The 16,115-nt window shown below is 50.4% G+C and overlaps 1 protein-coding gene across 2 annotated transcripts; it reads left to right on the top strand.

The window, feature by feature from the left end:
• The first annotated feature begins 155 nt into the window (after window positions 1-155).
• Window positions 156-15,446, top strand: MEN1 (menin 1). 2 transcript variants are annotated; one of them, XM_035097997.1, is made up of 10 exons: window positions 156-212; window positions 1,911-2,361; window positions 3,461-3,669; window positions 6,000-6,128; window positions 6,252-6,292; window positions 8,157-8,244; window positions 11,355-11,491; window positions 12,191-12,329; window positions 13,010-13,183; window positions 14,463-15,446. In XM_035097997.1, exons 2-10 carry the CDS (start codon window positions 1,926-1,928, stop codon window positions 14,892-14,894), a joined length of 1,785 nt encoding a protein of 594 aa, XP_034953888.1. In that variant the 5' UTR covers window positions 156-212; window positions 1,911-1,925; the 3' UTR covers window positions 14,895-15,446. The 2 variants fall into 2 exon arrangements, with proteins under 2 accessions (XP_034953888.1, XP_034953887.1); XM_035097996.2 differs by having other exon boundaries at window positions 167-332.
• Window positions 15,447-16,115: the final 669 nt, after the last annotated feature.

Consider the following 16,115-nt stretch of genomic DNA (forward strand, 5'->3'; position numbering starts at 1 on the left):
GAAGCGACGGAGAGGGTGTGGGGGTCAAATGAACCCGGAATATAGCAACGTGTGCATAACTTTGATTACTATAAGTCTGTGGATCAGAGTAAGCCGCCGGAGCTCCCCCAGCATGCCTTGCCAAAGCGGGACTTCAACTCCCATGCTGCCCTGCGCGCGCGGCGGGGGTACGGACGGCTGAAAGAGCGCATTCGAATGAGAGAGCTGGAGAGGTGAGACGGAGGGGGGCGTGTTGGGAAGGCGCCGTTCTGCATGCAGCCCCGCCATCGGCTCCCCACCTGCGAGGATCCTGGTGCAGCAGAGGCGCAGCTGCAAATTGCAACAGCCTTGGGGTGGGTGCGGCTCGTTTCTTCTCCCCCCCCCCTTGATGTGCAGCATGAGGTTGTGGCTGATCGGGAATGCAGGAGGGGTGCGATCAAATTTACACCTCCGCGCGGAGGACTATTGTTATGCGATGTTGCTTTTCCCGCTGCAGATACGGATCGAACCATGTTTATAAAATGTAGGGAGCTGCCTTAGTTCCCGGATGCTCCCTTTGCCCGCCAAACTCAGAGCAGGCAGTAGTTCTCCAGGGCATCTCCTTACAACCGCATCCTCCCGCCTGAACATGGCAGAGCTGCAACATGCGCGACAGATGCTCTGCTGTTGAGCTCTACTCCCTCCCGATACGATATTCCCAAACTTTTTAGGGGTGCGGAGTTGTGCACCTCGTCAAGAATTGATGTGGTGCAGCCTTTGGCAGTCTGATGCCCCCTGCAGATGTTTTGGGCTGCAAAAACAGAGGGCTGGGAGTGATGGAAGTTGCAGCCCAGATCATCTGGAACGCAGCAGGTTGTTGATGAATGAACAGTGAGTTTCCTCCGTGTTCAAAACCCTTCAGATGCAGAACCCTAAAATACGGTTCTCCCAAGTAGGCCAGTGTTATGTCTGCATCTGACAGAGAAGGAGGGAAGAGCCAACTCTTAAGAGTTAGTAAGTGGCTCACTGAATGCAACCATGTGAGTTCATAGCTTTATTGGAGAAGGGTTGTATATCAGATGTTTTGCATGGGGGAAATTGATGATTCAATCCTCAGCATCTCCAGGGGAAATGCTGGTCTCTGCCTGAGACCCCCCCCCCCCAAAGATAGTCTTCCTCAGTCTTAGGTCCCCCGATGATGTGGGACTGCAAGCCCCATCATCCCCTTCCCAGCCTGGCCAATGGTCAGTAGTAACAAGGGTTGTTGTTCAGTTGTATCTGGAGACCAAGCTTGGTCATTTGCCTAATAATAATTTAGCAGCAGGTTTCCCACAAGCATGGGGTGCAGTACAAGCAAAAGGTGACCGTTTTTTGGCAGCGCTGCACTCCCAAGACGGATGGCTCTTTTGTTCCTCAGTGGGGCATCCACATTCCCATTGACCATTTTGCTACCCCAAACCTCCCCAGGCCCCAGATCTGAGCTTTCAAGCAGCTCAGGCGTTGCAAAATTCCTCAACCAGGATTGCGCTTGGGCTGAAACTTCCTGCTCTGCACTTTCTGGTCTCCAGTTTGAGATAGGTTCCCCCCCCCCAACCTCCAAGCAAGGCAACGTGGCACACACACTAATGGTCTAGTGGGCATTTAAGTCAGTGACAATATTAAAATATACTTCGGCTTTACTTTTTTCATGACCCCATTGAAGATTTAGATGAGCCTCTCTGTGCTTACCGAGAAAGAACGGATATTTCCTGCTGTTAGGTTTTAAAAGCTGGCAGACATCTGTTACACGAGGGTGGGGAACCATATGTTTCTGGACTCCAGTTTCCATCATCCCTGACCATTAGTGGTTAGTTCCCCATCTCTGTCTTAGGCTAAAACATATTTGAATTAGATGGACTGCCCTCTTGCCCCCTGCTAATTCTGACCCTCCTCCTTCTCTTCTTGCTCTCTAGTGTGCCCCCTTGGCCATGGGGCTGAAGGGTGCTCAGAAGGCTCTCTTCCCCCTGCGCTCTGTCTCGGATGTGGTCCGCCTCTTTGAGCTGGAGCTTCGCCGGGAGCAGCCCGACCTGGTGCTGCTTTCGCTCGTCTTGGGCTTCGTGGAGCATTTCCTGGCCGTCAACCGCGTCTTGCCCACTAACGTGCCGGGCATCAGTTTCGAGCCTGCCCAAGGTCCCGACAGCCTGACCTACTTCCCGGTGGCTGACCTGAGCATCATCGGGGCCCTGCATGCCCGTTTCACTGCCCAAATCCGCGGGGCCGTGGATCTCTCACTCTACCCGCGGCCAGAGGGTTACTCTTCCCGGGAGCTTGTCAAGAAAGTCTCCGATGTCATCTGGAACAGCTTGAGCCGCTCCTACTTCAAGGATCGGGCCCACATCCAGTCACTGTTCAGCTTCATCACAGGTGGGGCCATGAAGGGAGCATGCTGCTCTCCATCCCAAGTGCAACTGCCGATCTCATGTTACCATGCATATATTTATATTTGTTTATTAGATTTATGTTTCCCCTTTCTTGCAAGGAAGTCTTGGGTCTCTTCCTCCCCATTGGGGGGGCATATTGTTTTGCTTTGTTTTGTTTCAATTATTTACTTGTGTTTTTATCTTGCACTTTATTTTGTGAAGGAAGTCTTGGGTCTCTTCCTCCCCATTGGGGGGGCATATTGTTTTGCTTTGTTTTGTTTCAATTATTTACTTGTGTTTTTATCTTGCACTTTATTTTGTGAAGGAAGTCTTGGGTCTCTTCCTCCCCATTGGGGGGGCATATTGTTTTGCTTTGTTTTGTTTCAATTATTTACTTGTGTTTTTATCTTGCACTTTATTTTGTGAACCGTCCTTGGATCTTATGATCGATGGGGCAAGCTCCATTTTTGAGGATCAGCTCAAAGTTGGTGAGCTTACCTTGCAAAGGGAAAAAAATCCTGTTTTTATGGGGTTCAACTCACAGTTCTGCAGCTTCTCTAGGAAAGGAAACGGACCCATTTCTACAGTTCCCAGACAGATAATCTAATCAGCCAGTCACATGTCGCTGGAGAAACAAACAGCCTCCCTCTGCAGACAAGAATTGAGGCCTGGGCGGGCCCGGAAGGGAGCTAGCTCCCTTATCTCCCTCCCTGATTTCTTGCAATCAGCTTATCTCCCTCCCTGATCTCTTGCAATCAGCTGCTGAGCGGGTTCCTTTCAACACTCTCTTTCCCTCTTGTTAGCCTTTAGCTCTTTCTTTTTTAAAAAAAAGCATGATCTGCCTATCGCCCCGGGCAATTAGGCTCCAGGGACCACACATTCGCTCCATAAGACGCACAGAATTTCCTCTTACTTTTTAGGAGGAAAAAAGTGCGTCTTATGGAGCGAAAAATATGGTGCTGCAGTGTTCACCCTCCAAAAACAATTCTTTTACAAATGTAAGAGTGGCTGCATGCCTCTTATTTTAATCCAGATGCAATAGTGTTTTTCCGCTGCTCTTCAAGCTGTCCTGAACGTCCTGCTCCTTTTCTTTCTTTTACTAGGCACCAAACTAGACAGCTCTGGGGTGGCTTTTGCAGTTGTGGGGGCCTGCCAGGTCCTAGGACTTCTGGACGTTCACCTGGCGCTCTCTGAGGACCATGCTTGGGTGGTGTTCGGCAAGGATGGGGAGCAGACCGCGGAGGTGACATGGCACGGCAAAGGCAATGAGGACCGGCGTGGGCAAACGGTCAACTCTGGTGTGGCAGAACGGGTAAGATATCAGCTCAGGAAGGCAGGATGTTCCCCTCTTGTCTTCACAAAGGAGGCAGGTACAGCTGGATAGATGGTTTGTAGCTTGCAGGTTCTGTACTCCATCCACTTCTTCCATAGGAGCGAATTAGCTTTACATGGTGTACACATTTCATTTCATTTCATTTAATTTAATTTAATTTAATTTCATTATTATTGGAGCATGAGTGTTTGTTTCATACGGCCAATCTGAGCATCTCAGTGTGTAGAGGCAAAAATAAATTTTGCGAATAGGTCCATTGTACATGGATTTGACCAGCCAGTAAATGTGAAATACAACCTGCCCCCCCTTCATGAAAATTCTTATCTTAGTGCTGCTGCCTGGCGAGACCCACCCACAGCTGCAATTTGCCTGTCAGCCTTGCAGCAAATGTCTTTGGAAAGTTTACAAGGAAGGTGTGAGCAGTGGCCTAGTTGGGGGTGGGTCACCCCGGGTGCAAATTTGTTAGGGGGCACAAAATTTCAACACCTGGTGCTGCCTCAGTACAGCTGCATGCTTCCGTTGCTGCGCTCAGTTGAGAACTGCTGCTCCGTGCAAACCAGGAGGTGACTTCTCCAGACGACTCTTCTTATTTCTCTGAATGCAATCTCCTGGGTGATAGACACCATTGGCAACCCATGCTACGCCACTGGGCGTGATAAAGGTAAAGGTAAAGGTCCAGTCGTGACCATTAGGTCAGTCGTGACCGACTCTGGGGTTGCGCGCTCATCTCGCATTATTGGCCGAGGGAGCCGGCATACAGCTTCCAGGTCATGTGGCCAGCATGACAAAGCCGCTTCTGACGAACCAGAGCAGCACATGGAAACGCCGTTTACCTTCCCGCTGTAGCGGTTCCTATTTATCTACTTGCATTTTGACGTGCTTTCGAACTGCTAGGTTGGCAGGAGCTGGGACCGAGCAACGGGAGCTCACCCCGTCACAGGGATTCGAACCGCTGACCTTCTGATCAGCAAGCCCTAGGCGCTCTGGTTTAACCCACAAGCGCCACCTGGGTCCCTACTGGGCGTGATAGGGACTCCTTTATGCTTCTTTAGTTTGTTGCCATTGCACCTGGGATTTGCCAACATCCTTCCTTGAGTGAGGCAGCTGGGTTGTTATCTCTATCGTGATAGATCACCCTCCAGGAATCGGTTTTCTTCTTCTTCTTCTATTATTATTATTATTATTATTATTATTATTATTATTATTATTATTATTATTATTATTATTAAAATAAAACTCTCCAGTATACCTTCAGCCACACAACCCTATGCAAATATCTGAAATGAGGGAAATCATAGCTGAGTGTTAGAGTACATTGGTTAGGACACAGGAGGCCCCTGGCTCAATCCTGGTGATATGAAAGACCCACCTCAGCCCGAGAACTTGGAGAGCCGCTACCAACCAGGGTGGGCAATAGTGGAGTAGATGGGCCAACAGTCTGACCTGGCAGAGGGCAACGTCTTTGTGTTTTCGTGGGTGGCAGAATCATCTGCTTGGAGTGCAGAAGATCCGAGGTTCCATCCTAAGACAGAAAGAAAGATCCTGCAATGGGAAAGTTGATGCCCACCTGGACTTCTCACCTGCAAAATCCCCTGTTGGGATTCTAGACAGGATAGAGTTAAACACTCCTGTGGGCGTTCTTATTCTCTGGGCGACTGCCCATATTATCCTGGCATTTTCTCCTTTGTTCTCAGCACCCGGTTCTGTCTCAGTCTGTCCGAGTATGTAGGAGTATGAGTCTGAGAGAGTTAGTTTCATTTCCATAAGAGAGACAAGAGCTGCAGACATGCAGTTGGTTTTTCTGTTACTTTATGCTTCTAAATACAGTGGTCCCTCAACTTACGAATTTAATCCGTTCTGAACGGACCTTCGTAAGTCGAAAAAATCATAAGTAGAGGCCAATGGGGGGAAAAATAAAAAATTCGTAAGTCGACAAAATCCTATCTAAACCGCATCCAAAATGGCGAGTGGAGCTCCGTTCGTAACTCGAAACATTCGTTAGTCGAGTTATTTGTAAGTCGAGGTACCACTGTAAAGACTTATTAGAATAGAAGCATTGGTGTCAGTTATTTGAGACACCACATCTGAGACACAGACAACTGCCATCGTCCCTGCTATGCTGGAACTCTGCTACGTTTTAAGAGAATTGAAGTGTGGCTGAGCGTAGTTGGAAGAGTGCTGGGCAGCCATAAGCATCGGACAAGGTTGTAAATCGAGCTGATTACCCTGCCGGCAGTAAACTCCGTGGGTCAAAAGGCTTTTATGACCCACAACCTTAAAATACCACAACATTCCCACCCCCTTTGCAGAGCTGGCTGTACCTGAAGGGCTCCTACCTGTGCTGCACCCGCCAGATGGAGGTGGCCTTCATGGTGTGTGCCATCAATCCTTCCATCGACTTGCACTCGGATAGCCTGGAGTTGCTGCAGTTGCAACAGGTGAGCTGACATGGGTCGACCTCCCTCCTTCCCTTTGGTGGGGGTTTGCAGAAACTGGAGCCAATATCGTCCCCATCATCATGATGCCTCTCACGCTTGCCTCTCTGTCTCCATCCCTTGCAGAAGCTGCTGTGGGTTCTCTATGACTTGGGCCACCTGGAGAAGTAAGTACTTTAGAGAGGGTCTGGTCTCACAGGGCCCGGCCCTATCACTAGGCAGAGGAACCTTTGGCCCCTCCAGATCTTGCTTGACTTGCAACTCTCAATGTTGGTCACGCTCACTGGGGCTGATGGGAGTTGTAGTCTTCCCAGTTTGGGGAAGACAGCTCTAGGGAGAGAGGAATCCAGTCGCCATCCTGATGCTGTTAGCTAACAGAGCTTCATTTCTCTGTTAAACTATGGAACTCACTCCCACATGACGCAGTGACAGCCACCAACCTGGATGACTTTAAAAGAGGACTTGGCATGATCCAGCAGACATAAGCTTATGCTCTTATGTTCTTAAGTTGCAGAGGCGAGTCTTGCTCCTTTCTAGAGGAGCTTCCAGCTATTTCTGAGTAATTCCCAGAGGGACTCTGCCACGTGAGTTGGAAGCAGCCAAAGCAGCCAGGGATTTAGTGGTGGTGGACTCTGGTGGTGACTAGCTTGAGTCCATTGATTTCAGTAGGTCTGCTCTTGTCGGTCTTAGCTGAAACTCAGAAAATTAGAATATCGTCAAAAAGTGCATTTATTTCAGTAATGCAACTTTTTATTTTTTTATTTTTCTTTTAATTTTTACAAATGCTTTCTTTTGGAAATTCCACAGTAAGAAAACAAATAGTTACAAAAATACAAAAATAAACATCGCTATTACATTTCATTAATTACATTCCATTTATAATTGACCCGCCTAACGACAAATAATTACAATTACAACAAATAAAGGCTTGACATATCTTGCTTTGCATGTCATGCATCTATCTCATATATTGGTTTCACCTTTTAAGTTGCAACACTGAAATAAATGCACTTCCCGACGACATTCTAATTTTCCGAGTTTCACCTGTCCGGGAAAAAAAAAGGGGGGGGGAGACTTGGTCTCTGGAACTCACCCTTTTGATGGAAATAGACACTAAATGTTAAGTATTAGAAAAAGAACAATATGGGAAGGGGATGCAGACATTCTTAAGGCATGGGACAAAATAGCCTCTGAAGTCAATTTCAACAGCAATAAGGGAAAACTCTGAAGTTTCTTCAGGGGTGGTATATTCTCCCTTAAAAGTGGCTCAGATCACCTGTGCAGATACTGCCTCCTGCTGGAGGGTCTATGATCAAAGAGTGGAGTGTATGTCATCTATGTGAGAGAATATAAAGAGTGCCTTGTCATAGAATGTGAATGTGTGGAAAATATTTATTGAGATACCCATTCAGACCTCTTAAAAATCACCAAGCGGCTGACAGTCCATTTAATGCTTCCCCTCGCCCCCACCCCCACCCCCGCTGTAGCAATTTTAATGCCCTGCCCTAGATGCGGTGTGATTTTTAATTGCATTTTTATGGCTTCTCTTCCTTCTTGCGTTGTACCATATTGGCCTGAATATAAGCCGCACCCGAATTTAAGCCACACCTTTAAAATTCAAGGGGGAGGGGGAGACAATACCCAAATACCTTAAAATTCCGCAGGCACCCACACCCGTTCCGTTTTACCATATGTCTGTTTCAGCAGCGATATCCAAAAAAAGCAATTTTTTTGTAAAGTCGCGAATTTAAGCCACACTTTTAACTTTTCACGGTTGGAATTTGGCATAAAAAGTGAGGCTTATATTCAGGCCAATACGGTAATTTATTGCAGGGAATAAAAGAAACAATGATAATACAATTGAAGAGATTGTGTTGAATGCAATGGCTGAGCTGTCCCCCCCCCCCCCCCCCGGTCCTCAGCCACAAATCCACAGTGCTCTTATTTGTGTGTTCTTAAATTGTCCCCTTGGGAGCCTCGGCCTCCTCTCGCCTCTGCTTGTCCTCAGTGATCCCTTGGCTTCCTCTGCAGGTACCCAATGGCATTGGGGAATTTGGCAGATCTTGAGGAGCTGGAGCCCACCCCTGGCCGCCCAGACCCCCTCTTCATTTACCATCAGGTATTTTCCCCCCTTTCTCCTAAGGGTGCTGGTGGGACGCGGGTGGCGCTGTGGTCTAAACCACAGAGCCTAGGGCATGCCGATCAGAAGGTTGGTGGTTCGAATCCCCGCGACGGGGTGAGCTCCCGTTGCTCGGTCCTTGCTCCTGCCAACCTAGCAGTTCAAAAGCACGTCAAAGTGCAAGTAGATAAATAGGTACCACTCCGGCGGGAAGGCAAACGGCATTTCCGTGTGCTGCTCTGGTTCGCCAGAAGCAGCTTAGTCATGCTGGCCACATGACCTGGAAGCTGTACGCCGGCTCCCTCGGCCAGTAAAGCGAGATGAGCGCCGCAACCCCAGAGTCATTCGCGACTGGACCTAACGGTCAAGGGTCCCTTTTAAGGGTGCTGGTAGGTTGGGCTTGGCAGTACTGTGGCCAAGAAGGGGATACAAACCCTAGTCTGACCACTACACCACATTGCCTGAAGCAAAGCTGCTGAAGGTGGGTCATGACCTAGATCTGTGTGTGTGAAAGGGGGGGGGGCAGTCCAGTCCCCCTGTCCCCGAGATGAACCGTGACCTCCAGATTGCCAACTTCCCTTCTTTTCTTTTTATTAAAAAGTAAGTTTCTAGCTTTCGTGGAACCTGAGATAGGAAGCAAAACGTACGGGCAGTATTATTGTCATTTTAAAAATAATAATGAAAAACCGCCCTGGTTCTCTTTGCAGTGTTTTAACTCCCCCATCCCACCAAGGGGAAAAAAATCCCCGGGATTTTGGCCCTTCAAAGTGGGGTCCAGGGAGTAAGGCAGCGTTGGGGAGATCTGTGACATTGCAGGTGCTGCTGGAGTCCAACTGCCACCTTCTCTGCCCATGGGCCAGGCTGGCTGGAGCTGATGAGAGCTGGAGTCCAGCAGGATCTTAGTAAAGGGAGCCTGCTGCTTTTGAGTTGATGATGCAGAAGGCATCACCCAAATCCGGTTTGACGTCTGTCACAGATGGGTGTTGGCTACTCCCGAGTAAGCACTCCACACCTCCTCTGGATTTTCAGAGTTTTATTGCGCATGCTATATACAGTGGTGAGATGTCTCAAATCATGTCTGCTCAGCATGGGGCAGAAGCCCGCAATGGCGTCTCGCGGGCTCTGCTCCCCCCTTTTAAGACTGGGTATCCAAACGCCCCTCCTCCTGGCTCTACGGTTACTCCGCGGCCCCAAACTAGGCTCCTGAGGTGCCGTTCTACCTCTCCCCTCCTTTCCAGCCGCTGCTGAAGCTAGCTCCTCCCCTGCTTCCCTGCTACCAACCTGGAGCTGAGCCTCCAGGACTCTGCAGAGCCCTGGACCCGTCTTTACCACTTCCTGTTCCTGGTTTTCCCTCCCAGACTTTCTGCTCTCGCTGCTGCTCTCCCAGCTGGTGGAAGTAAGCAGAGTGGGCTGCTCTCTGCAAGCCCTCTCTCTTACAACGTCCATGTCGTGATATTGGTTTCATAATTCATGACCTGGCAATATATCACAAATCATGTGCATGTGTGCTATGCAAAAATCACAATGTGGGAAAAACTGTGAAGCCAGCCAACACCTCTGCGTAGCTCCATCTTTATTTCAGACATCGTGATATATCGGGATATTGTGATATTTGATATATCACAACGTTGAAAAGCAGGTACAGTGGTGCCTCGCTGGACGAATTTAATTCATTCCATGGGTCTTTTCTTATAACGAAAAATTCGTCTAGCGAATCCCATAGGAATGCATTGAATTTTTTTTAATTTTTTTTTGCCCATAGGAACGCATTAATTGAATTTCAATGCATTCCTATGGGAAACCGCGATTCGCTAGATGAATCCTATATAATAATGTCCAAGATGTCCCTGCGTCCAAGCTGTCCCGTGTGTCCCTGGGTCACTGCGCATGTGCCCCAGGGATACAGGGATTGGACAGCAGAGACTGCGCGCGCGCACTCTCCCCCCCCTGCCTCCTCCAACCGCCGCTCCTGCCGGACACCGCCTCACTGCAGGGCACGTCAGGGAAGCGAGGGTGGAAGCCGGTGAAGGCCTCCTCACAACCCTCCCTGGCCGTGAGGAGCGGCGGTTGGAGGAGGCAGGGGGGGGAGTGTGCGCGTCCTTCCTGTCGGCGGCTGGGGAAGAGGAACGGAGGAGGAGAACGCAGTGCTTTCTCCTCCTCCGTTCCTGTCCCCCTGCCGCCAACAGCAAGGACAGGTCCCAGGGTTCAGAGAAGCGCTGCGCAAGCGCTTCTCCGAACCCTGGGATGTCTGCTTGCTGTCGGCGGCTGCGGGAGAGGAACGGAGGAGGAGAACGCAGCGCTTTCTCCTCCTCCGTTCCTGTCCCCCTGCCGTCGACAGCAAGGACAGGTCCCAGGGTTCAGAGAAGCGCTGCACAAGCGCTTCTCCGAACCCTGGGATGTCTCCTTGCTGTCGGCGGCTGCGGGAGAGGAACGGAGGAGGAGAACGCAGCGCTTTCTCCTCCTCCGTTCCTGTCCCCCTGCCGCCGACAGCAAGGACAGGTCCCAGGGTTCGGAGAAGCGCTGCGCAAGCGCTTCTCCGAACCCTGGGATGTCTCCTTGCTGTCGGCGGCTGCGGGAGAGGAACGGAGGAGGAGAACGCAGCGCTTTCTCCTCCTCCGTTCCTGTCCCCCTGCCGCCGACAGCAAGGACAGGTTCCAGGGTTCGGAGAAGCGCTGCGCAAGCGCTTCTCCGAACCCTGGGATGTCTTCTTCCTGTCGGCGGCTGCGGGAGAGGAACGGAGGAGGAGAACGCAGCGCTTTCTCCTCCTCCGTTCCTGTCCCCCTGCCGCCGACAGCAAGGACAGGTCCCAGGGTTCGGAGAAGCGCTGCACAAGCGCCTCTCCGAACTCCAGGATGTTCTAGCGCCCGTTATTAAACGGGCTGAAATACACTAGTTTTTCATAAAACGAATTAGTCTAGCGAGGCAACCTCCACTCGAAAAATCCTTTCGTTAAGCGGAAATTTCGTTAAGCAGGGCATTCGTTAAGCGAGGCACCACTGTATCGCCCAGCCCTAGATGTTTCCCCAAAACACCTGAGCCTGGATGTCTTAATGGATCAGCTCCTGCTGTCCCTGAACCCCACCTTATCCCCCACCCCCCTTTTCCTCTAGGGAATCAACTCAGCCAAGCAGTACTACCACAACGAGCACATCTATCCCTACATGTACCTGGCCGGCTATCACTGCCGCAACAAAAACGTCAAGGAAGCCCTGGAAGCCTGGGCTGATTCAGCCACCGTGATCCAAGAGTGAGTGTCCTCCTATCCTATTGATCTTTCCTTTCCCACGGGAGGAAGCGGAGCCTGGTGGCAGGACCCCTGCTTTGAAGGCAGAAGGTCCCAGGTTCTGTCCCCGGCATCTCCCAGAAGGGCCGGCACATATTTGTACCGAAAGCCCCAGAGAGCAGCTGCTGGTCATTGTAGAGCAGGCATGCCAAACCTGCGGCCCTCCAGATGTTTTGGCCTACAACTCCCATGATCCCTAGCTAACAGGACCAGTGGTCAGGGATGATGGGAATTGTAGTCCAAAACATCTGGAGGGCCGAAGTTTGGGCATGCCTGTTGTAGAGTTTACCGCAGCCTGGTGGTTGCATCCATGCATTTGAAGTGCTGGTTTCATTTGGCCTCCAGTCAAAGGTAAAATAAAATTGCATTCTTTTCTCAGTTCCTTTTAGTTGGGGAGGGAGAAAATGCTGATGTGGAAGACAGGTTTGTCCAGGACTCTCAGTTCTCCTGAAAAAACCCAGTTTATCAGATTGCTCTGTGGGCAGCAGCTAACAGCTCCTCAAGAGGCTTATTCCAAGGTGGAGATGCTGTGATGGGGATTTCCCCCCCCTGTAGTTAAATGCCTCATGTTGGGCTGTCGGAGGCTCCAGATATCTCTACATAAGACCCACGTCTGCTGTTATCTGTTGGTGGCATTGCACCCTCTTCTTCTCCCCCTCTCAGTTATAACTACTGTCGAGAAGATGAAGAGATCTACAAGGAATTTTTTGATGTGGCCAATGACGTGATTCCCAACTTGCTAAAAGAGGTGGCCAGCCTTGCTGACTCAGCTGAGGAGAAGGGGGCCGGCGAGAGGGGAGAGGTAAGGCGGGTGAGCAGACAGGCGACGTAAAGGATGAATGTTGTGCCTTGCTGGCATTCATCAAACGGGGAGGAAATTCTGCTGGGTTTGCCAGGTGTTATGAAAAGTATCATTAGGTAGAATGAAAGTTGCCGGATGGAGCGGGGTGGGAATTCTAGCAGGTGCGGCAAAAATTGGGCTGGGACTTTGCAGAAGCAAAGGAGGCAGAACAAAAAGGCACAGGAAACAGTGTGAAATTGTACAAGAAGAGAAGGTGGAAAATACGACTTTGCGCAAAGCAGAGGGGGGGGGGTGTTAATGAGAAGTGTCGTTTTGCACTGGGGACTAGAAACTTGGAGAGAAACCATGAAGCCCTGAAAAGGGGATATTGGCATCCAGTCAAGGCGAAAATAGAGAGGTTGTCGCCTTAAAAGGTGACAGAGACAGGTGAGTGGAGCAGATTTTCTAGTGGGTGGAGGGGAGAGTTTCTAAAGGGAGGCTGACTGGAGTATGGCTAAGAGATTTGGCATCACAGAAAGGGTTTTGGTTTTTTTAAGAAGCTTAAGAGAGGAGAGTTGGGAGAGAGTCTCTTGTGAATTGGATCAGGGCAAGGAATGCCCTTGGCAGACTTTGTTGGGAGAGGCCCAGTTGGTGCCAGGGTGGCATCTCTTCACTGAACAACTTGACCTTGTCTTGCCCAGGCTTCGCCATCGCAAGGAGGAGGCGGCTCGGCCCTGCAGGACCCGGAGTGCTTTGCCCACCTCCTTCGTTTCTACGACGGCATCTGCAAGTGGGAAGAGGGGAGCCCCACGCCCGTCCTCCACGTGGGATGGGCCACATTCCTGGTCCAGTCCCTCAGCCGTTTTGATGGGATGGTGAGTGCTTGTGGCAGAGCAGGTTGCAAAGTTCAGAGCATTTTAAGTGGCACTTGGGGGGGGGGATGGCCAACGTCATGCTATGTTAAGGGGTGCAATGACTCGGCAGGACTTTTGGGGGCCTAGATGCTGTGTATGTTTATTAGCTGGAAAAGAGGGAGCTCTGTTGTTGCCAGATTCAGGAGAGAAGGGTGAGTTACGTGGTGTGAGGGGGAAAGAGTACAGAGAGCCCCCCCCCATCCTGAGGAGCAGCTCCTCCACCAGCAGTAACGCCAGCGGGGAGGGGGAAGAGTCCAGTGAGGAAGGAGGAAGGAGGAGACGGGGCTCTGGCAGCATAGGAGAGCCCCTGCTGCACGTGGGAGAGGAAGAGAGGGGGGGGAAGAGGGGGAGAAGGAAAACAGGGAAAGGAGACCCTTTTTCCCTCCGGTTCCGGAATTACGCAGGAGTAAACGCGGGAGGAGATTTGGCGTGCCCAGACTCTTATGTTGGAAGAAGACGCGGAGCGCGCCATTCCAGGGTTCTGGGTCAGACTAAGCGGATGTATCCTGTATAGCTCTAGCACTGTAAATAGCCTGCACTTAATAAAAGCATGAAAAGGCAAAGGTCTGGAGAGTCGTTACTCTAGAGTAGTCGCAACACACCGCCTGTGACACGTGGAACATAGCAAAAAAGAAAATCAGCAGTTTAACAAGAATAGAAATGAATTAAAAGAATGGTATAAAGAGGTGTGGGATATAGCTGTTAATGATAAATTAACATGTGCCATTAAGGTAAGGCGGGGAATATGCAGGAGAAATGATTTTGAGGCGATATGGAGGGTGTTTGTAGAATTTGTACTGTTAAAACGGAAAGGGGTGAAACCATTGCAAGAGGTGTTGAAATTTTGGGAGGTTGGATCGTTACAATGGAACGGTGCCGGCGGTGGGGTGCACATTTTTATTTTATTTATTTTTATTTATGTATGATTATACTTCGTAAAAATAAAAATAGTGAAATGAATTATGATGCATGTTTAACAGGCACAAGGAGATTGTTTAAGCTGAGATGCTAAAAACTCGCAGAGTAATTGCATGTGAAATCAACAGGCAGGCAGGCATCGCTTGTTCTCTAGATGTCAAAATGCGCCAGCTAGATATCGGTGGCAAGATTTAACTAAATCTGTTCTGGAAGTGTACAGCCCAATCAGATAGGCGGGGTATCACCTTCGTCATCCAGTAAGTGGCCTTCAGTTTTGTGCCAAGGGCGCCCTTGGCTTTCTGACTACTCCTCTCCCTCTCAGGTGCGGCAAAAGGTGACCCTGGCGAGTCGGGAGGTAGAAGCAAATGAGGACGACGACCAAGGCAGCGAAGACCCCCGGGAGGGTCGCCGCAGGGGTCCGCGACGGGAGTCCAAGCCTGAGGAGCCCCCCTTGCCCAAGAAAGTGACCGAGCGCCGGCGCCCCAGTTCCAGCCAGCGAGTGGACAGGCCCCCCCTGGAGAAGGAGGACAGGCCCAGCAGCGGCCCCAGCCCACCTCCCGAAGGGCCCGTCCTCACCTTCCAGAGCGAGAAGATGAAGGGCATGAAGGAGCTGCTGGTGGCAGCCAAGATCAACTCGAGCGCCATCAAGCTGCAGCTGACAGCTCAGTCCCAGGTGCAGCTGAAGAAGCAGAAAGCCTCAGCCCCCCGGGACTACACTCTCTCCTTCCTCAAGCGGCCCCGCAAGTCCCTCTGAGCCTGCCAGGGGCAGCAGAACTCTGCCCTTTCCTTGAGCAATATCTTGGACCTGTCTAGAGTCCACCCAGGGTCATGGTTCTCGTCCTTCCTTCAAGCAGCCAGGAGTAACCCGGGGTGGGGCGGCGGCAAGCAGGTCTGTCAAGAATCTTCCCAGCTATGCTGCAGAGCCACGTTTTGCGCTCCAGTCCCCCAGCTCCCCAAAGGCAGGAGAACTTGGCGCGCCCCCCTGCTTGAGTTGCAACGCAGGCAGGATTCCTCTGGGTTGCGATTGGAAGCGTTTTTTATTTTGCTTGTAACCCTTCCCTGGGAACTGAGGTTTCAGACATGAGTGCAAATCCTGCCAGAGACAAGGGGCAGCTAGCAGTTTTCATGGTGCCCAGAAAATTATGGGTTGAGCACAAATCAATGCCTGTGAAATAGTGGTAGGCAGAGGGGACTCGCTGCCTCTGCTGCTGTCAGTTGTACTAATTTACAGGATTTTTTTTCTCTAAAAGGAATTTTTAATAAATCTCAAGTTGTTGGGTTTTTTTAATAAATAAAAAAAAAATCTCTTGTAGCAATTCATGTTTCCAGTGTAGAAGCTGGTACAGTATATTACGTCTTTGGGGACAGGTGAGAGGATGGAAATACAATCTAGAGCAGGCATCCCCAAACTGCAGCCCTCCAGATGTTTTGGCCTACAACTCCCATGATCCCTAGCTAACAGGACCAGTGGTCAGGGATGATGGGAATTGTAGTCCAAAACATCTGGAGGGCCAAAGTTTGGGGATGCCTTATCTACAGACAACCTGTTCATTGGGCTACATCTCTCACCAGACCTGAGCAAACAGGTTAGGGCTAAAGGGAGCCAATAAGCCCAGCATCATGTTCTCACAGTGGAAAACCAGCACAAGAGCACTCTCCCCTCCTGTGGTTTTTTGGGCAACTGGCATTCAGCAGCATAATACAACCATTATGGCTCGTAGCCATTCTTCTGTTTCTCTACTGCTGACTAATGCAAAGGAAACTGGCATGACCTGAAGGGCAGGCAGATGTTTCTGTATGACCAATCCATCCTGACGTCACCCTCACCCCAATGAAGCATCATCACCATCTGAGATGTCGCTATAACATCTGGTTTATGCACTCCTTGGTAACATTTCCTCCACCTCCCAAAAATTTACGCCAACAGCTGCATGCCTTCTCATGTTAACAGAATATTTTTGAAACCACAACGAGC

Source organism: Zootoca vivipara, chromosome 17, assembly GCF_963506605.1.
Source record: "Zootoca vivipara chromosome 17, rZooViv1.1, whole genome shotgun sequence".
Classification (NCBI taxonomy): Eukaryota; Metazoa; Chordata; class Lepidosauria; order Squamata; family Lacertidae; genus Zootoca; species Zootoca vivipara.